General features: G+C 42.9%; 1 protein-coding gene across 2 annotated transcripts; it reads right to left on the bottom strand.

The window, feature by feature from the left end:
- Window positions 1–5,162: 5,162 nt before the first annotated feature.
- Window positions 5,163–21,611, bottom strand: pdpr (pyruvate dehydrogenase phosphatase regulatory subunit). 2 transcript variants are annotated; one of them, XM_072694996.1, is made up of 18 exons: window positions 21,288–21,611; window positions 19,032–19,302; window positions 18,784–18,917; window positions 18,609–18,690; window positions 17,364–17,527; window positions 17,155–17,276; window positions 16,942–17,059; window positions 15,295–15,444; window positions 14,813–15,005; window positions 14,514–14,638; window positions 13,301–13,456; window positions 12,594–12,727; window positions 12,209–12,357; window positions 11,387–11,499; window positions 11,032–11,126; window positions 10,732–10,821; window positions 10,462–10,644; window positions 5,163–9,949 (listed from the first exon to the last, which is right to left on the bottom strand). In XM_072694996.1, the coding sequence occupies exons 2-18, from the start codon at window positions 19,289–19,291 to the stop codon at window positions 9,545–9,547; spliced, it is 2,673 nt and encodes an 890-aa protein (XP_072551097.1). In that variant the 5' UTR covers window positions 19,292–19,302; window positions 21,288–21,611; the 3' UTR covers window positions 5,163–9,544. The 2 variants fall into 2 exon arrangements, with proteins under 2 accessions (XP_072551097.1, XP_072551096.1); XM_072694995.1 differs by having other exon boundaries at window positions 17,155–17,527.
- Window positions 21,612–21,908: the final 297 nt, after the last annotated feature.

Genomic DNA, 21,908 nt, shown 5'->3' on the forward strand with positions numbered 1-21,908 from the left:
TGAGAACAACTGGTGGCTGAATGGTTGTGACTGACTGCAAATAGGTTGAATAGAGAGAGATGCACACCATCCCTCTCTCATCATTTTTTTGTTTCTACAGAGGGCCTCCTATTTTTCAGCTGTCAGAGCCATCTCTCTACACTGAAAGGCTTCTTCCCCCCTCATTCACTCCAACCATCTCACAATCTGACCGCATCTCTGCCACCCTATCCTGATATGTAGTAGACAGAGAATGGGAGAGAGAGGAGAAGAAGCAAGGGGTCTAAAGTGCAACGTGAATGTAGGTCTATCTGATGTTCACTCCTCCTGAAATGTCAATCAAAAAAATGCAGTTTACTCCTTCCTGTATTTTCTCATACTAGTCACTGAAGCACTGCTTTCAGATCTTCAGCTAAGATGTAATAAAAGACATGGAGAACATCAGGGAACACAAAGTGGCACATTTGTGGAGGTTTGCAACACTTGCCTTTGCAAAACTTAGCATAGTCAACCAAGCACTTCCTGTAACTGGAGATCATCAGAGACGGCCCTGCAGGACTCTAGTGGGGGCAGATGTCATGGTCCCATAACTGTAGCAAGCCACCCAGGCCCTGAATCAAAGCATTCCCATCCCACCACACCAAGACGTTCTTACTAGCCGTCGCCAGACGAAACAGGACACATGTCTTCTGAAAGTGCTGCTCTCAACTTGTCAGTCCAAAGAACATTTCCACAAAAGGTTTGGGGGTCATCCAATAACTGTAGAAAACATGGACACTGTGCCTCCAATCTCTTCTGTTCTACAGAAATGAAGCCAAAACTGTCCGCCATGTCAAATTTACAACCAGAGTCTGTGGAGCTAGACCCACCCCCCTCTCCCAGACTGAGCCTCAGTGTCTCAGACCGTCTTCACTGAGCTTCCAGCAGATTTTCCCCTGCTTTTCCAGTCTGTCTGGTAAGTGGACGCCACAACAGTAAAAGTACAGCTCATGTAAGATCCTCTACAGCTCAGCTCCTCCATGTTCTGAACAGAGAGGATGCCATGCAGGTCCTGCTGTAGACGACTGGCCTCTTCAAGCCAAGGCTGTCTGTCTGTCAATCACTTCATTCCTAAGTGTAGCCCCGCCTTCTTACGATAGAGCAGAAAACCATTGTTTGCCTCACTTTTGTGAGACGTTGCGCTGTCCATGTGTTCTACAGTCATTGGGGTCATCTACGTTTTAGACTTTCACCAACACCAAGAATGAATACTATTGTATAGGACATATAGGACATAGGAGGGGATTAGTTTTACATGGGGGGGGGGGGGGGGGGTTAATGTAGTAGATTTTAGTCTGGTCCAAATGCACCATGTCTTTTTTACGGACTGCTACTCCCACGCCTTTTAACCTTTGTAAACAAGCCCTGAAAATTAACCTCAGGCTATATATTTATATATATAAAATGTGTAAATCGACATGTAGGTAAATCTTCCATCATACCCTGGGGAAAAGTATGGAGGCACCTCGGGTTCTGTGGCAAACCTCAAATCCAGTCAAATCCAGAAGACGAGCTAAAGGACTCCCCAGAGGCACAACACTTCTGCCAGCTTTAGGCAAGTCATTGTTAGCGTAGCCTATAGCCTATATCCTACATATGATGTTATGAATGTGTATCATCATTACTATCAGTGGGTTATAAGATTGGTTATATTTTTTTTTTTTTGGGGGGGGGGGAGTGACAGCAGTGTGTAAATGGAGTAGCCACTCTCATCTCATTTAGACCAAGATTTCTTATTTTCGTGCAAATATGTCATAAATTTACAGACGTCCAAGTTAACTTGCTCCACCTACTCATGTAAAACCAATGCCATCCAAATAGATCTATAGTCTATTTGGTGTAGTATCCCTTATTGAGAAACTGTTGGGATTAGAGCTGCTAAAATTGTTAAATTGATATCATAAAATATGCAATTAATATTTCTTAACAGAGTAACCTTTCTGTAAACTCTTGTAAAATGGGATTGAAATGAATAAATCAGCCTGAATCAAAGATTTGACAGACGCTGAAGTGTATTTTTAATATCATTAGGTTGAATAGGATAGCAGAACACAGTAGGGTCAACTGCTCTATACACTAGATGAGGCTTGTGAAGGTGCCTGCTTGCTGAGTAGCACCCTTTATTAGAACTAGTGCATAAATGCTGGGTCCAAATACAGCAGGTAAGCAACGCAGTAATTTGCAGGCCCTGCATATGCATATACTGAACTGTGTAGCTCTACCAGACAGTTTTGGGTTTTTTTTTTCTGGACCCTCACTCATACCCTAATCCCATCTTCCTAAACTGGCCAGCCAGAGACGAGAAGGAAAGGAAGGAAAGAAAGAACTCGTCAAGAGCACCTGACCCGTCCCACTAACCTGGATCTGATAGTAATCCAATACTCGCCTTCCCACAGCATGAAGAGAAACCTGGCACAGCGCAGCTTCCCTCTGCCACACACGCTGACCTCAAAGCCTGCGGTGATCTGATCCAATCAGGCGCTCTCACAGAGCTGGATCAGATTTAAAGGGAGACAAGCCTACGCTGCCAGTCTGGAGGGCCCGGACCTGTCCGGCTGGAAACGCACACCCAGAGAGAAAAAAGGAGAAAAAAGGAAAAGCCTATCCCACTCTGGATGTGAGGACTCTGATACCTAATCTCTGTAGCGTTCCAGCGGTGGCGAGGCCAAACGAGTATGGCAGAGGGATTAAAGGAACCGGGATAGTGGGGACAGTATCCAGTGATTCAAAGCCTGATGAAAAGCTTGACTTGGCCTTTTTTGATGACACATCAGGATCTTCTCATCAGCAAAGAATGTACACCAGCTCAAAGGAAAGTGCAGAGCCTCTTCAAGTTCCCGGCAATCTTATGGGTCCCACTCTGGGACTGACCCGTCAGAAATAGGTTACAGGAACACCACCACCTACAGGAGCTTTTATGACAGCCCTTTCTAAACCCATAGGCATTAATATTAATATGGAGTCGGTCCTCCTTTGCTCTAAGCTCTACCAGCAGCAGCAGGTCTGGAGCTCTGCTGCAGTTACTGAGTCAGTTGGAGGCTTTTCTGCACTCTGCTCTGAGCTCAGCACTCGGCCCTGACCCCGCTCTGTAACTTTACGTGGTCTGACAGACACTCGGTGGCTGAGCTGCTCTCTGTGAGCTGTTCCTCCTAAACTCTTCCACTGTTTAATAATAACACCACTCACAGCTGATGGAGGAAGATCTAGGAGGGAAGGTCTAAATTTCACCAGCTGACTTCTTGTAGTTGTTGGTGCAGCGGTGTCTCCTATTACATACAGAACCACGCTGGAGTTCAGTGAGCTCTTCAGAACCTCCTGTTCTATCATGCACGGCTAGAGGCTTGGTTTTATACACCTGTGGCTGAATGAGACTGAACAAAACACCTGGATTCAATGATTCAAAGAGGGCTGTCCCAATACTTTTGGTGTAGTTATTCTGTTGTGTTACAGTGTCGCGGTGTCTGAGTGTTAATAAAATCCTACAAAGCTGAAATTCTGAAAGTTAGTCCACCAGGACAGCAGAACCCAGGGCCATCAGTCCGCGCTGGTGATTTTCCTGCCCATGAAGCCTGGATTCACCTCATCAGTTGAATCATTGCCTTTAATTGGTGTGTGGGGAGTGCTGGACCACACTGTGCTGGCCTTCAAGAACAGAACTGATGACCTTTGACCTAGATGTCAGCAGACACTCAAAAACCTTGTATCTCCATTTTTCACTTTTTGACATTATGTAACTCTGGCAGTTCTTCACGTCGCTTCAAGGAGTAGCTGTTAATCAAATTGATTAAGAAATCAGTTTTACATTCCTGAAAAAATAACTGCGAGGGAAAAAAACGTTTAAACATAAGAAGCAATCTCAAATTTCCATTTTGATGTTTTTTCATGTTTCTCTATAATGTGAATCTGGAAGTTGTTCCTTTTATTGTGTCATATTTTCACGACCAATAGAAACGCTCCAAAATGACTTGGAATAAAATCTTTTTACATCGACTTCCACTGAAAGTTATTAAGTTTAGTAAAATTGACCTTTATTAAAGGTCATCAGTCACAATCTGCTGGATCAGGGCAACTGTCCGACACAGTTTGGTGATTTCTCTGTTCCAACACAGCGACCAGACCTGACAGTTACCAGAGCAGTTAAAGTAGGAGTGTTTACGCCAGGAAATCAGCACACTGTCCCAGCCTGCAGCACCAGGAGCAAATATCCCTCCCTGTGCTACATAATCAATCACCTGGTCAGCTGACATCTTCATGTAAGATCCACCACACATTCACTGTTTCTAGTCCAAGCAGGTAAACATCACATTCGAGGTCATCACCCCTTCCTAACTTAACAAGTTCTCATGCTTTCCTGGAACAGAGCAACCTTCCAGACCCGCAGCTTAAACCCACAGAGCCCCAGTACTGAAACCACCATGCTGGGTAACATGGTAAACTGGCTTATTCTGGCGTCAGGAACAGACTCGACTAAAAGACACGGAAAGAAACATTGGGATTATGTTATATAAAATAATATTAAAATAAATTAATAATAAAAATAAACACTGTTCCAACAATCTACCACAATCTGAGAATTCATATTCACTCAAAATTCCAGCATTTGGTTTCTGAACAACATTAAGGGCCCAGAATAGGCCCAATTCTAAACAGCTATATTGAAACTGCAGTTTAGTCCAAGACTAAGCTTATTTCCACCACAGTGCCATTATTATTATTATTATTGCCGTTATTATTATTACTATTATTATTATGCATCATTATTTATTTGTTTAGTTTATTATTTATTTTACATTTTAAAAATCACTTATAATTATTATCAAATTATTATTATGTAATGTTTTAAATTATTATTTGTTGTTTGATTTGTTGAATAAGTGCTTATCACATTTTATTACCCTTTATTTTTATTAACATTTAACCTTTTCATACTTGTTTTATCTCTCCTTTCATGATTATTGCTCGGCTACACTGTAAATAAGGGGCCTCCCTCAATATATTGACTGAATTGAACTTGATACCTGGAAATTCAGCCCAGTGTCTGAACAGGTCTGAGAAGCTGAAGCCGGCCGCGTGGAGTAACACTGCCCCCTAGTGGTAAATCTGCTGCAGTAGATGCAGAAATACAGTGAAACCTGGCAACAAAGTCATGAAATATCAATATTGTTTTATTAATAATACAGAGAAACAGATAAAACATCTGTACAATAGATTATAAATACACAAAGTACAGCTGTGGGAGGGAGGGGGAGGTCATAATAAAAGTCCAGATGAAAAGGAGCAGCCAGAAACTACAGGACTACAGAAGTAAACAACGGTCTGACCATCCAAGAGCACTGGAGCTCTTCTACAGGTGGGTGTATAGAAACAGATCAGCCGGTACAAACTCTACTAACCCTCGTAGAGACCAATTACGTCCATATAACACACACCAGCACGGTGCAGGCTGTCCCCGGCTGGTCAAATTCTCAACACAGCTGGTTGGATATGTTTATAGTCTGATCCTGAATCCTGAACCTTTCACTCCCATTCTGTTCAGTGAACTCAGTCTGGCACTGACCGAACGGACAGTGGACGTCTCTAGTGGCCAGACTAGTAAACAAGGAAGAACTGTGAGTCAATAAGGTCTGATTGATAAACCCCTTCAAATCTAATCACAACAAACCCAACAAATCATGTGACTCTATCAACGGCTCTTTGGTTGATTGAATGGTTGATGGAAAACAGTTAGCACCAAAACAGGTTTCATAATCCCTTACCAATACTATACACCAATCAGCCACCTGTAGCCCCTCATGTGCCACCAAAACAGCGCTGACCCTCAAGCTGTGGACCTCTGAAGGGGTCCTGAAGGTGCACCAAGACTAAGGTCAGTCCGGTATGTTGTGAGGTGGGATCCTCCATAAGCATCAGTGACCTGGTCAACCTGTTCACCGGTTGTCCTTTACTGAAGCACTTTTGGTAGGTCCACTGCATACCACCCTGCCTAGTTTTTTGGAGATGTTCTGACCCAGTCATCGTCCAGAACATCACAGTTTGGTTCTTGTCAAAGTGTCTCAGATTCTTAGGCTCAGCTTCTTTCAAGAACGGACTGTTCACTCGCTGCCTAATACATAGATCCATACATACAGATAATCAAGGTTAATTAACTCCACCTGTCAGTGGTTTTAATGTTATGGCTGATTGATGTATTATATCAATAATGTTATCTACTATTAGAGCCAGATCTGATCTCTGGAGGGGCAATTAAGTAGAATCTTGGCAGATTTTATGGGCATGCGCTTTTTTAATATTATGTATTATTATGATGTATTTTTTGGTTGTTGACCTAAAAATCACTCTGGACATTCTCAAAATAAAAGGCACGTCTGCAGAACGCATTTAAGGTGCACATAAGATAGTCTCTGTATCAGATCTTTGACAGATGATGATCCAGATACTGATTGAAGTGCCACAAAACCATGTTCTGAAACTGAGCCCAGATTTAGCGATTAGTCACTGTCTAATGTGTCCCGCTCTCAGAACCATCTAAAACTCAAGCCTAAGTACTACTGAAATATTTTGAAATGAGTCCAAATGCAAATTCTTGAATTGCACAGCTTACAGAACAGTACTGAGACGTTAAGATGATGGGATGAAGTAAAAACACACATCTAAAGCAAAGCTGATGCAGTTTCTTACCAGCTCTTTAAGAAAGTCGGTACTAAGTGTTGTACTAAATGTACAACAGAAGCAAGTCTTCAATTACCTTGAACTGCAGGCACTGATTAAACCATCTAAACTTTCCCTGTTCGGCCAAATTAGAGTTTTATTAGCATACACTATATGTCCAAATGTTTGTGGACACCCCTTCTAATGAATGCATTGCACCCATATGCAAATGCACACACTGAAACAGCTTGTCTAGTCCCTGTAGAGAAGAAGTACTGCCTGTGGAATAGGACTCTCTGGAGCAGATCAACATCATGAACCTATTGGCTCCATGCTGCCTAATAATGGCAGGCGTGGGCTAGAGGGGGATAAAGCCCCCCAGCATTGAGGAGCTGTGGAGCAGTGGAAGAGCTGTGTTCTCTGGACTGATGATGGTGGTGGAGCTCCATCCAGTACTTTTGTTTGGGATGAGTAAGGAAGTTGGGGATGATGAGGTGGGGTGGTGATCATCATCATCATCATCATCATCCAACATCCTGACCTCAGTAACGCTCTTGCAAACAAATCCTCACAGCAATGCTTCTCCTCCAAAATCTAGTAGAAAGTCTTCCTCCCTGGACAGTAGAGACAGTTACTCCAACAAAAGCAGGATCAGCTCTTTTTAATACCCTTGATTTCAGAAGAATTTAAAGAATGAGCAGGTGTCCCAATACTTTTGTCCATTTAGTGTATCTTCAGCAAAACGACCTTCATTAGGTTGTGCAACTGAACAATAAATGCGCCATATCCCACAAAACCCCACAAACAACTTCATTCGAGTATTTCAGTCCAGATGAAGAGAGAACTAAGGTGCATTATTCACAATATACTGAAGTGCATCTCCCTGCACCAAAAAAAAAGTATTCAGACATGAAACGCTGATCTGCAGACATATAAATATATACTATATACACCACCCTCACCTGCCACACACAGACACACACACACACACACACACACACACACACACACACACACACACACACACACACACACACACACACACACACACACACACACACACACAGTGCTGATTATCGAAACAGGTTTGGGACAGAATCACCATCACCAGGATTGACTAAATGTCCAAATTTCTGATGTTTAGGAGCCATTTCAAGTTGGCGAGTCTGAGGCCGAGTTCATAAACATCAATTAAAAAGTGCTTTTAATGCTGACAGCCACCGTTTCTCTTAAAATGTGCTTTTATACAGCTCTAAACCCACAAAGACAACATTACAGGCGATTAGTACTAAGAGGAGATCTATTAGGAGGAACCTTTAAAGTACTGTATAAATCAGACATCCCAAAGAGGAGATTTTATACACTCTGCCTATAAAAAATACGTCCCTTTATTTGATATATACCCCAAATGGCTCGCTTTTCGGTCTACAGCGAGATCTAAGACCAAAGCGCGTACACCAGGGATGTCCCAATCCACTCAGGGGACTCAAGATCGGGGAGCTGATCCAGGCATTTTTAACAGATCGGGTATCAGCTTTTAAGCTTCCGACCCACTTCCGACTTCCTTTGGTTCTAAACCAGTTGTATGGGAACTGGAGCTGAATGGTCAGGTAGGCCAATCAGACTGGACTGTGAGATATTAAACACTATCGAGTTTAAAACAGCCGTTTAAAAAGCTGCTCCAAACAATGAAGATCAGATTAGAAATCGGATTAGTCTGATTTTAGAAACTGGTGCTAAAACAGTGGTTTTACTGCTGTTTACTGTTGTAAGTGGATCTTAGCAAGTCTTAGCAGGGCTGTTTTAATTACAGAAACACAAAGATCAGATCTGTATCGGCTGATAGTCAGAATTAAAAGACTCGGATCTGATCGGAAGGTAAATAAACCTGGATCGGGACGTCACTAGTCCCTAACACACTGTTCACTACGACAACGACTGAGCATCTTACCCTGTTCCTCACCTACATCACAAAAGCCTGTCCCATCCATCAGTCCACACACTAACCAACTAAACTACAGCGGTCTGATTAGCTGGGACCTCTTCAGTCAGAAAGACTGCCAAGACTGGCAATGGCCGTGATACTCAACCCAAACCTCTCATCTGTTTACAAACATTCAGTCTATGGTACCAGTTCAGAAAAAAAACATCAGGAGCTACAATCTTACATTCATCACTTATGAAGTCTCGATCTCTGCAAGATACACAGAGAAGCTCCATCAGTTCTATTTGTGCGTTTTTAGCAAAACGGAACACAGCAGGCAGACCACACTGCAAAAAGTGATATCCTGACAAGTGAAATCCAATGAAATGTAGTTTGAATACCTAATATTTCTCATTTTGAGATTACTGTAGTAATATAATAACATGAATTAACTTATTTCTAACTTTTTTCCCTTGTTTTAAGTGATTTTATCTGCTAGAAGTGTCTTTATTCTATTGACAGACTATTTTGCTTTGTTAAAGAAATAACAGATCACTCAAGAAATAATGCTCGAAACAAGCAAACTAAGCTGCAAGTGGAATAAAACACTTACCGAAGATAAACGTACTTAAAACAAGTACAAATAAATTTTAACTCCTAAAGAACAGATAACAGAAACAACGGTGATGTGAGTCCCCACAGGTTAAAAAAAAAAAAGCCAGCTATAGCTCACTAGTATGAGCAATGAGGCTCCTGGCAGATCATTTGGTGTGTAACCGTTATTGCACTTAGTAGGCAAAGCAAGAAACAGCAGAACTAACAGGACAGACAGGTTGGCACTGGGAGTGTAGTAAGAAAGAGGTGTACGTATTTAGAGCCATTCTACTAATTCCGTTCATTCATTCGGATCCTCACATCGGGCCTGTCCCTGTCCCCCACGGGCCCTGCGCCTCTTTACTTGCCCTGAAAGTTGCTCAGCTCCATGTCATCCTTGCGCCGTCTCTGCTGGGCGAAAAGCGAGCTAAAAGGGTACAGTTTGGCTTTGGCTGGGTACCTCTGGCCAGCAATGTCCACCTCATAGTCACCGCGGTTGATGAAGTCCGGGGTGACCACAGTGGGATTGCCATCTAGGCTGGGGGGGCTGACGAAGCCCAGGCACACGTGGCGCTCCAGCGTGTAGCTGTAGGCGCTGCTAGTGGTCACTCCCACTAGTTCTCCATTGCGGTAAATGGGCTCGCCCCACCAAGGCCACAGGTCCAGCTCTGTATCATGGTCTTCCAAGACCAGCATGATGAAGCGACGGATGACCCCCTCCTGACGCTGCTGCAGAAGAGCCTCTCGACCCAGGAAATCTGTGTGCTGAGAGAGAGACCAAACAGAGGCCAATTATAGTGAAAGTCACACTTTAATACTGTTTTCAAAATTTATATTATATTTATCTTTATAAATTATGAAGTTGCATAGATGAGAGATGACCACGGTATGTGAAAAGTACAGTTTAAACCATTTAAACATGGACAAAAACTGTATATTTAAAAGTACTTTTACCATGTTATTCACCCCTATTAGGGATTTTAATTTATCTGGACTCTAACTGTAATCATTATTATTACTACTGCTAAGAATATTAAAGATTATATCAGTACACCCGTGCATAACAATGAACTTATGTGGTACTAAAAGTGACTTTTTGGTCCCGCTTGTGAGTCTTGGTTCCTCTCGAGGTTTCCTGCCACTGTGGTATTTGGTTTGCTCACGTAAGGTTACATGTTTTTAACAGTTCTTTTTTTTGGTCGTATTTCCAGATTTCATAAAAGCTGCTTTGCGTCAACGTCAGATAAATAAATAAAAAGAACTTGATCATTACCGACCTTGTCGAATTTAACACGGAACTCGCGGCCGCATTCAAGCGGTGTAGTGAAAGAATCCAGATCCTGCCCCCAGAAGGCGAAGAACTTCTCGATCCGCAGACTACGCAGGGCATAGTAGCCTGCGTTACGAATGCCGTACTTCTGACCCACGGACATCACCTCGTTATACACATGCAGTGCATACTGGGAAATCAGATTCAGAGACAAAGTATTAAAGCCACTATTAGGAGGATGTGTCAATGCAGCGTGTACACAGTACTTGTCAATTACCTCTATAGGGATATACAGCATAAAGCCTGGCTCTCCGGTGTGAGTCATGCTCATTACCCTGATTCCATTGGCATAGCCCACGCTCATTTCCTGTAGTGAACACAAAATGCTTTCAGAAACACGCAGCTCCAAAATAACCTTCAGAGATAACATCTCCGTCTGGAAGCACTATTATGATTAATTTTAGCCACAGTGTTTTTAATCCTGGAATCACAACAAGCAAATTTATCAGCAGAACATTAAAGTCACAGGCGGCGAGTAAACCTGGGGCAGAGACAAAGTCGGCCTTACAAAACTCACCTTACAGAACAGAGAGGGGAAGTGCTCCGGAGTCATTGAGACATAGGAGAGTTCAGACAGCACATCCATCGCCCGAGGGCCAATCAGATTAAGAGCTGCGAGGGACAAGAACTTCAGTTAGTTCTTTTAGAACGAAAATCTGCTGCTAGCAGCCCGGTTAATAACTGATCCACATGTAGCTTAACAACATATAAGGCAGAAATTAATTATACACATTCATAGAATTATAGACAAATAAAATTATAGAAACTAAATACATTAATTTAATAATTTAATATATTCATTTTTAAAAAAAAATTTAATTATAAAATTACATCAAACAAAGTTTCTTCATGGTCGGGAAGGAGTTTCTCACCAGTGTATTTCCAGCTGACGTCTTCTAGGTGAAGTTGTGGATCACTTGGCATGTGCCTCTTGATCCAAGACCAGCAATGCACTTGTTGATCCGTCGGAGAGATGATGAAGAAACTGGAACACACAAATGTGGGAAAGGTCAAACATAGGGTCACATGATTACATTATACACCAAGTCAATGCATACCACTGAATCCCAAATTAACTGACGAGGCCAAAAATGGAGCTGATTTGGCAAAGCATAATTAAAAGGTACATCGAATTTATTTAGGAAACGGTCTCTTTAAGTCTCTTTAAGTCTCTTTAACCATTTCAGTGGAAATAGGTGGGACTTCTGACTCTTAATGGGGCAGATGATGTCATGGGCATTTTAATGGGGCAAGGAATTAGATGAGGAGTGTCTTTGGAACAGCTGTTTTTAGTGTACTGAATAATTCATTACTGCTGCAACTTTCAGTTGATTTATTGGATAATTAGTAATGTGGTAATTGTTATTGTAATTATGGAAATATAAAGACAAGACAAGAATTTGGCTTCCGCTTTTATCCCATCCGTGCAGTGCACACACACACACACACACACACCAGTGAAAAATGGTGGGCAGCCAACACTGCAGAAAGGGTGAAGAGCCTTGCTCATAGGCCCAACAGTGGCAGCTTGCCAAGCCCGGGTATTGAACCCAACACAACCTGGTGATCAACAACCTGGAGCTCTTACCGCTGAGCCACCACTGCCCAAATCAGTCCAATATAATATTCCAGTTCTGTCTCTATGAATTCTTATGAATTTTTAAAAATCCTCTTCTTGTTTTGCTGTGACCAACCTGTTTTTACTAAGACGCACTACGCTGCAGTCGTTCTCGTAGCCACCCCTCTCATTGAGCATGCCTGTGTGGACAATGTGCCCTACGGGGACATTCAGGTCATTGGCACACAGCCTCTGGAGCAGCTCCAGGGCTTGGTCTCCACTCGACTAATAGGGAGATAAGGATTAGAGAAAAGGGCAAGACGTCAGAGCTTAAGGTACATCAACACCAACACACAAACTGAACCCTGTAAGAAACGTATTACATGATAAAGGCTGTGCAATTACACACGCCCAAAAAGCAGCATAAGATACCACTCAAGAACAAGGTAATTAACCTCATTTTACAATCAACTTCCAAAGAAAATTACATGCAATCAAGACTTGGTTGTGTAGACACTTACTGTAAGCTCAAATTTAGTGAAGGAGGACATATCGATGACACACACAGCCTCCTTACAGCACTTCACTTCAGCTCCAACAATGTCAAACCAGTCCGGCTTATAGAAGGTTTTACTTTGGTCCAAGGCCAGCAAATCTGTGTTGGAGGAAATTGGGCAGTTTAGGGCAGCAGAGTAGAGATAAGTAAGAGTAAACATAAGCGTATTCATGGAGAATATGACTACGCCATTTATGCAATTACTTTGTAAACAGACTCTGTACCATGGCACAAAAACTTACAGCTTTTAAACTCTAAACAAAACAAATGAACATTTATGGATTTCAAGATTAGAATTATGGAATCACCACATTCAAAGATGTTGACCTGGTATCAAATAAATAAATAATCACAGATATGACCAATCTGTTTTACTTAATAGCTGACATATGAATGCCTCAAGAATTCAGGCCAATCTAAAAATCTAATAATTGTGATTTTTGTGTTGATGAATTCATTATTTTCTCCTCTAGTTAAAAAACAAATGCCATTAATTACAATTTAATTCCATTTCTGAAGGTATGTTTTATGAAGCCATTGTTTAGCTATCATACACATTTTCTTTGCTAAAAGGTAAAACAGCTGGCTAAACAATCCTTTAAGTGTGGTGATTGCATAATTCCTACCACCGGGCGTACAAATAAAGATTCAATAACCCAAATGACCTCCTACCCTTTCCAGCAGGGACAAAATATTTGGCACGCTCAAAGCCATGTTTCTCCATCCAGCGCGCCCCCTGGGTGTCGAGTCGGTCATACAGGGGGCTGGTGCGCAGCTGCCTGCCTGTCTGGAAATCCCACCTTGGAACTTTAAGCTCATACAGCAAAGCTAAAAAGAGAAGATACAGAAAATTAACAAGTCATAGAAAACTCAGTGAGACACACACACACACACACACACACACACACACACACACACACACATAATAGAGATGGAAACACTGAGTAATGTGTAGATGAGCTATTTGAGGCTCTGCTTCCTGTTTCAGTCAATCTTAAACTGCAGATAAATATGCTGACCACATTATAGCAGAAAATTTGACTGTTCTTCAAAAAAAGGACAAACCAGCACCAAGAAGATCAGATGGAGCAGGCAGCGTGGGTTGCAGATTTCCTTTTGTTTTCTTACACTCTACCCCAGAAGTCCGAAAATCCAGTGAAAGTGTCCACCACAGTTGGGGGATTTTTTGCTCAAACACAACTTCTGAACCAGGTTATTAAACACAATTGGATCCAGGTGTGCCTGAGTGGGGAAATCAGCTAACTGTTCCTCCAGGACCAAATCTGAAGAAGCCTGCTCTTCACTCTGTACTGAAATACACTGAAAATTACCTGATAAAACTCTTCCCCGACACCAATCAACAAATGGTCATCATTTTTTATTTTGTTTGTTTTAAATTTATTACATTTTATAAAGCGATTGCAACTGTAACAACTGCAATTTTCCTCCTGGGATCAATAAAGTATTTCTGATTCTGATAAATCAAGCTTCGCGGTGCACGCCTGACGTTTCTCCTATAGGTCGCTTTAATAGCGTGTGTGTTTCGATGGAGAGGGTGAGTAGAGTTTAGGGGAGGGAAAATGGGCTGGGCTCCATGTGTAACCCCATTTGTTAAGTGCAGGATTTTGTAGTCATCTTCCTGTATTATGTAACTTAATTCATTAAATCTTACCCAAAACATCCTGTTTCTTAGAAGCTGTCTGGTCCAAAACATCTCCAACACATTACAAACCAAAAGCATCTTTCCCAAGCGCACTACTGAATAAAACATGTACTTTCAAGTCTTGTTTAGGCTGCATATTTTTATAGAAATGGTTGAAACGAAGGCGTAAGTTCGTGTTGCCACTAGCTTCCCCAAAACACAGTTTCTTCTTTCAGTACTTACGCATGACCTCCATCACTCGATGGCGCAGAAATGTGCGGCTGCTCTGCAGATTGCCAAAGCGCTTGATGTCCAGAGGCCAAACGTTGGCACTCGGGTAACCATAGGTCATCCAATCAGCCAAGTATCTGATAAATACCAAAAATAAAGAAAGAAATAAACAAGAACAGAAAAACAGGGTCATTCCTGAACAGGGATTAAACCTAGTCCAGGGCTAGATAGATTCTCTATTGAGAAGTGCAGGACTAGGCCTAATCTCTAGTCACATTGGGTTTTAAAACAGGCTCAGCTCCTTTTCTTACTTTCCAGCTCCTCCAGCGAAGGACAGACCAGAAGAGTTCATGCCAGCCAGGACAAAGTAACCATGCACACCTGGAGTCTCCCCCATTAGACAGCGCATGTCTGGGGTGAAGGACTCTGGACAGTTGACCAGCTGGTGGATCTCGCAGGAGTCCAGGCTCGGCATTCTCCTGAGCAGTGCATTCAGCATGGGCTCTGTAGTGCAGGATCAGGAAAGAGAAGAGGATCAATTACACTTTTATTTACACTAATATCTTCATAACAGTGAATTATTTCAATTATTTTTCCATAATTTTATCTTTTTGCCCATATTTATCAAAATGTTCATAGTAAAAACGCTGATCTGATTTCGGCTAATGTCTTTAGAACACTGAATCCAATACAGTTGATGAGAGTGGATCTGCAGTCAGTACTTTTACTCTGAAAAATGTTCTCCCTGTTGAAAGTTAAATTTACAGTCAATGTGAAGCTGAGCTGGACTCACCAAAATGGTCCCAGTCCTCCTGCATGTTCTGGATCTCTAACTGATTGCGGCCCTCAGTGAAGATGGGTTTTGGGTTCTTTTCAAAGCCTCCTGATAGAACACCGTTCTGCCAGGCCCGTACATAGATCCTCCCATCCATGTCCATCACCACTGCATAGAGTCATAAGGCTGCATTCAGTCCAACCTCCTGATCTCTCCATCAGTTTTAACCAGTAACTGTAGAAAACATGATCCCTTCCGTTCCAGAGAAATGAAGCCAAAACTGCCTGTCATGTTGTCAAATTTGCAACCAGAGTCTGCACAGTAGAGACCTTCGACGGAGCCAGACTTGCCTACTCATGTGGGAGACCCACCCCCTTCGCCTAGCTCAAGCGTGTCTCAGACCGCCTTCATTGAGCTTCCAGCGCAGAAGCAGAGCAGATTTCCACCTGGATTCCCAGTTTGTCCAGTAAGTGTAAAGTGCAGTTTCTGCATTTTATCACAAAGTGATTTACACAGCCATCAGATTACAGTTAGCTTGGTTTGCTGCAGAGGCGAACCAAAGCTACAACAATCCAGTTTAACCCCTGAGCTACTGCTACGAAAGAGTCAGCATGCACCAGTGATGATTAAAAGAAGAATAAATAGTGATTTCAAAAGGTATCTGGACTCATTTCATTTGATGGGGGCACCAATCAAGCACAAATACTACCGAGCCCAGCACGTTTAACTAGGGCTAACAACTAACTAGATCACAATAGCCATTTTATGCCAATCTTAGACTTAATGTAAATGCAACCGCACAACCAGACATGTGCATTGTCAAATTATCAATAACAGTATGATTAACTACAACTCAGCTACTGCATGTAATGCAGACGGTCTATTCCAGCCAAGGCTGTCAATCAATTAGTTCTTAAGTGTAAGCTAGACTTATTACGATAGAGCAGAGGCGGTTAAAAAGTGGTTCAAACTGATTTCGGGGAGAAAATAAAAACTGTGCTAAATGTTGGAATGAAACTGGAGAAAAATTAGCATAGAATCTGAAGATCTGATGGAAATTGGGCTGCTTTGTCATAGAAATTTATAGGGCTAAGAAATATAAGGGGATAAAAATACTGCAACCAGCCAGCAGAGGCACTAGACCGTCACTTGTGAGAGACATTTGAGTTGTCCATGTGTTCTACAGTCATTGGTTTTAACCCTTATTTTGCAACATTATTCAAATATTTAATTTAGCAATGAATTACATTAACATTCATTTTGCATTTGTTTCCATAGCTTGGATTATGTACATCTGACTTTTCTCCTTTGTTTTTTTTTTAAGTTTTTTTCTTTACAAAAACAAAACTGTATGCATGCCTATAATTCATTGAATAAGAGATTAATTAAAAGTTAGAATTTAATTTCATTCACTTCAATTAATAATTGATAATACTGAAGGTGATGATGAAGATAACGTCTTAAATTTCACTTAACCCTTCTAAAAGACAGCAACTTTAAAGGTAACACAATAAGACAAGACAAACATATTTACCATATTTACTCAAGGGCCCAACAGTGGCAGCTTGCCGAGCCCGGGTATTGAACCCAATCAATTCTACAATCAATTTCTGTATAGCTTTTTGGAATCCCTGCAAGAAACGTGCACCTGGCTGTTAGGTATACCTGGTGTACTGGGTGGCAGAGGCTCCTGTAGAGGTTTGGTGAGGAGGTAGAAGTGCTCACAGCCATGCAGCGGCACGGACACTTTCACTTCACTGCTCTGGCCAAGCTCATATGCCCACTGAAAGATCAGCAAGAACAGTTGAACGCAATCTCTCACACTTCCCCAAAATCTCCCTCTCCAACTGCAGTCTGTGTGTCGAAACATTTACCAACCTGTCCGGCGCAGTTCACAAAGTACTCGCACTCAATGGGTCCTCTGTCTGTCTCCACCCCTGTGACATGACCCTTCTCCACGAGAACATGATTCACACTTGTTCGATCATGGATCTGGACACCTGGGGGATCATTGTATAACGACGTGTGTGTGAAGGGAGACTGCATAAACCGACAGTTAGACAAAAAAGCAGAGAGGCAAATCTCACCATGACTGACTGCTGCCACAGCAAGAGCATGATTAACATCTGGCGGTGATACCACAGCATCTCCTGGGAGATGGAGAGCACCCACTAAATCATGAATGTTGACCAACGGGTGAAGCTTGGCAACATCTTTGGGTTTGATGACATCACAGGCAATACCAAGTACCCTGTAAGACAATGAGGAAGAGGGGGAATGATTAGAAATCTTAGATATGCTTCACTTAAGTCTTTTTTTGTTAAAAAATAACAAGCAATTTAATACACTATACTCCTCAGAACCATCTGTGGTCCATGCCACCCCCCTCCCCTCTCTCCACTGTTATAACTTGCATTGCTTTGCATGTAGATCCACCAATTAGTAATCCTTAGGCTGTAATAGACGCCACAGGTAACTGTTATATAAGGAACCATGAACACTCAACGAACCAATAAATGCATTAGGATCCAACAGGGTCTTCCGCTGCTGTAGACCCTCCTCAAGAAGGCTGGGATTCTGAGATGCTTTTCTGCTCACCACAATTGTACAGAGTGGTTATCTGAGTCACTGTAGCCTTTCTGTCAGCTCCAACCAGCCTGAGCAGCATTCTCTGTTGGCCTTGCTCATTAAACACTGTGTTTTCACAGAGTCTGCAGAACTGCAGCTCACTGGATGTGTTTTCTTTATTACACCATTCTGAGAAACTCTAGAGACTGCTGTGGCTCCTGAGTCTCAGGGAGATCAGCAGTTCTGGAAATACTCAAACCAGCCTGCCTGGGCCTGCTCAAAATCACAGATCACATTTTCCTCTCTGTTCTAATGGTTGATGTGAATGTCACCTGAAGCTGCCGGGTCCGTTTTTCGCATGGTTTTTGCACTGCACTGCTGCCACATGACTGGCTGATTACTGGTTGTTGTTTATTATTATTATTATTGTATTTTTATGGGATTAATTCAAAGAATGTGAGCTTAACATTTTTTCTGAAATGTAAAATTCCACCGTTTCTCCAGTCAGAGGTATCATATAACCCACCTGTGGGACACTTGAAGATCTGGACCCAGTGTTAAGAGAATCTTAAGTGGTAGAGAGAGTGTTCAGTGAGATTCTCACTTGACCACTAAAGACTCATCTTTGTACTTTGTGCTGGGCTTTAGGAAACCCACCCTAGTTATTTTCTATTAAATATTTATCTGTAGAAAGTACAGCACTACAGCAGGAATTCAGAAAGCTGAGGCAGATCAAGGTTTTGAGAAGGAGACAAGCAACTTACTTGAGTCTGGATGCCAAACGCTTCAGGGAAATGAATCGGTCCTGATTCTGAGCCAAACACAGTGAGCCAGTCCTGACAAAAGCTGGAAAACACACAAAGTCAGAGAGTCAGCCTTTTCCTCCTGCGTTGTAAGAAGCTTAGTCTTTTTTAACTTGTAAACATGAAGTTGTCACACCTGTTTTGACGCCAGTCTCCTCCTCCAAGCGCTCATACAGAGCATTCGAGTAGTTTGCCATCTGGCTCTCAATAGAAATGGGTTTGGCAACGCTTACTATTCCTGCGCAAAGCCGAGTTGTGCCAGCGCCAAGTCTATAACAAACCGAACGAACAATGAACAACAGAGCTGCAGTGAGCTGTGAGCTCTGCAGCAACACTTCAACAGACTTCTAATTACTGTACAATTCCACATTCAGCAGACCTCACCTGCCCTGCTCTAGGAGCACGATCTCTGTCCAGCCTAACTTGGCAAGATGATAGGCAACAGACGTTCCGACAATGCCTCCACCACATATCACCACTCGGGCCTGGCTGGGCAGGGGTGTGGGATGGTTGTCCTTAGCTGTGGTCAAAAACCGAACTGAGCCCTGGCGGTCCAGTCTGTGTCCACAGCATCTGGTCTCGGACAAGAGGCGAGGGAGCAGGGCAGGCGAGAGAGCCCTAGAGCTCCACACACAGCTGCGCATGGCTCTTCCACCTTCAAAACAAGAAACACAGGTTTACTTTTAGGGTATTTGGCCTGCAGGAGGAGGACGTAGTGTTAGAGGTCTTAACCCAAGGATCTGCCACGAGGGAGGCGTGCAGGTGGTGTTGCACTTGATTAGAGCCGATATCCTCCCAGGTGCTCGTCCAGTCTCTAATCATCACCAGGCCTGACTACTGCAACTATCTATCCATGCAGGCCCTTCAGCTGATCCAGAACACAGCAGCATGGCTGGTCCAGATCACTCCTTCAAGAATGGCTTGGCCTGACCCACCATTCTTCAAAGCTCATGGAAGACAAACATCTACACTTGGAGCAACAAACTTCTCCTGGGTGCCTAAACAGCCAAGAATTCACTCTCTTGAAGTGACACCTAAAGAACTCATTCAAGAGCTCTTAGACCAGCACTAATCTTGCGCTTATTAGTACGGACATTTATACTGGGCAATATCTAAGCTTAGAGGAACACTATAAAGTATTGGGATGCCTGTTTAGTCACTGGTGCACTGCTTTAATGATCAGCACCCCACTCCATCTTCCCAACTCCCCAAATGATCCCAAAAGTCCCACCATACATCATTCCAGAGAACACAGTTCTTCCACTGCTCCACAGCTCCTCAATACTGGGGCTTGGCATTAGGCAGCATGGTGTTTATAGGCCCATCATGTTGATCTGCTGCAGAGAGTCCTATTCTATTGGCAGCATTCTCCACACAGGGACAGAGACAAGCTGTGTGTGGTGGACATTCATTAGATGAGCGGTCTACAAACATTTGGACATACAGTGTATCTTTACACTGGTCAACGGACCCTCCAGGACCAGGGACAACCACAATGACAGCCCATGCATTGCAATGTATAGGCTATTATTTCCCATGAGCTGGTCAACAGGTTCTCAGCTCAGTGATTGACGATCCACATTTGCGAGCCACCAAGGGCAGCAAGGACATGTGATCAACAACTCGTGTCCTGGAGTTCTGGAATAGACTGGATCTTGGCAGGCGTCTGTAGTCTTGGATCAGTTGAGGTGAATTAGGACTAGAGACTACTGACGCGGTTATAGAGGTTAACTCATCAGCTGTTTTACGAGTGTTCGACGTGGCAAGGTCTGGGCTGTCCACACTCTGCTTGTCTGCAAAGGAAACCCAAATAAGTTCCAACATGCTTAGAACCTAGACTGTAAGTAATTCAACCAAAATAAGACCAGTCGACCCTATCTACACTATACAGACAAAAGTATTGGGACACCTGCGCATTCATTAAATCTTCAGAAATCAAGTTGCTCCTGCGTTAGTTGGAGTAACTGTCTTAACCAAGCCTTCCAGGGAAGAAGGCTTTCTACCAGATTTTGGAGGAGCATTGCTGTGAGGATTTGATTGCATTCAGCGACAAGAGCTAAAGTAAGTGAGGTCAGGATGTTGGATGATGGACCTCATCCTCCATCACCTCACTCATCCCAAACAAAAGTACTGGATGGAGCTGCTCCACCACCATCATCATCATCATCATCATCACTCCAGAGAACACACACAGTTCCTCCACTGCTCCACAGCTCCTCAATGCTGGGGGGCTTTATTATACCCCTCTATAGCCCACTCCTGCCATTATTAGGCAGCATGGAGCTCAATAGGCTCATGTGTGTGTGTGTGTATGTGTGCATTTGCACATCTGTGTCAGCAACGTGTGCAACTTAAAAAAAATAGCTGAATGCATTAATTAGAAGGGGTGTCCACAAACATTTGGACATGTAGTGTATATATTTCTAAGAAGCCATCTAACACAGCTGTGGATAGACAGAAGTTCTGGAGAATCTCCAAGGTTAGAACCTGCTTTCCCCGCCTGCTACCGAGCGAACTCGAAGGTTCTGCATTTGTGGTGAATTTAGACGGTTTTCTGGTTGTTTGTAAAGTTACCTTCGGCCTTAAGAAGAGGTTAAAGTTGGGTTAATAAAGAGGTGAAGCCGCAGCTGCTGAACTTACCTGGTCTACCCGCTCCACCGCCAAATGACAGTGTTTACGTTTTAGCCGCGCTAGCCTGTTAGCCTGTTAGCTATAGCTAAGCTAACTCGCAGACACGGACTCGTACAGCTAGCTAACAAAGTGCTCGGCAGCGGGACGGGGGTCTAACCCCTCTCTTAAAGAACTGTAAAGTGTCTCTGCTGCGATTTAAGAGCGATTATAAATGTTATCTACGGATTACCAGGCTGCTAACGTTACATAGCGCATTAGCAAGCGAGCTAAACCGCTAGCTAGCTCCGCGGCCTTGGCTGCGGGTGTCTTCTGGTGGGCATTAGGACCTTCTCCTCTTCCTCCTCCTCCTCCTCCTCCTCCTCTTCCTCCTCTCTGCTTTCCACGGACACGAGAAACAGAGCGCCTCTGTCTTTCTGTAAGACTGAGTGTGTACACTCCACTGGATAAACACCTAAACACACACATCCTAACCTGAAATAAGACAATAATAATAATAATAATAATATCTCCACTTTAAAAATGACACGAGAGAGCATACATTATATATATATACATATATACACCCTATTGGCTCCATGCTGCCTAATAATGGCAGGAGTGGGCTATAGAGGGGTATTATAAAGCCCCCCA

This window comes from Salminus brasiliensis, chromosome 13, assembly GCF_030463535.1.
Source record: "Salminus brasiliensis chromosome 13, fSalBra1.hap2, whole genome shotgun sequence".
NCBI classification, from domain to species: Eukaryota; Metazoa; Chordata; class Actinopteri; order Characiformes; family Bryconidae; genus Salminus; species Salminus brasiliensis.

Coding starts and splice junctions, on each gene's coding strand:
- pdpr (XM_072694995.1), bottom strand. CDS start 19,291: ATGCGCAGCTGTGTGTGGAGCTCTAGGGCTCTCTCGCCTGCCCTGCTC. Junction 15,445..16,941: donor TCTGCCACCCAGTACACCAG/GTATACCTAACA, acceptor GACTCTATGCAG/TGGTGATGGACATGGATGGG. Junction 9,950..10,461: donor TCCGTGTTAAATTCGACAAG/GTCGGTAATGAT, acceptor TCTCTCTCTCAG/CACACAGATTTCCTGGGTCG.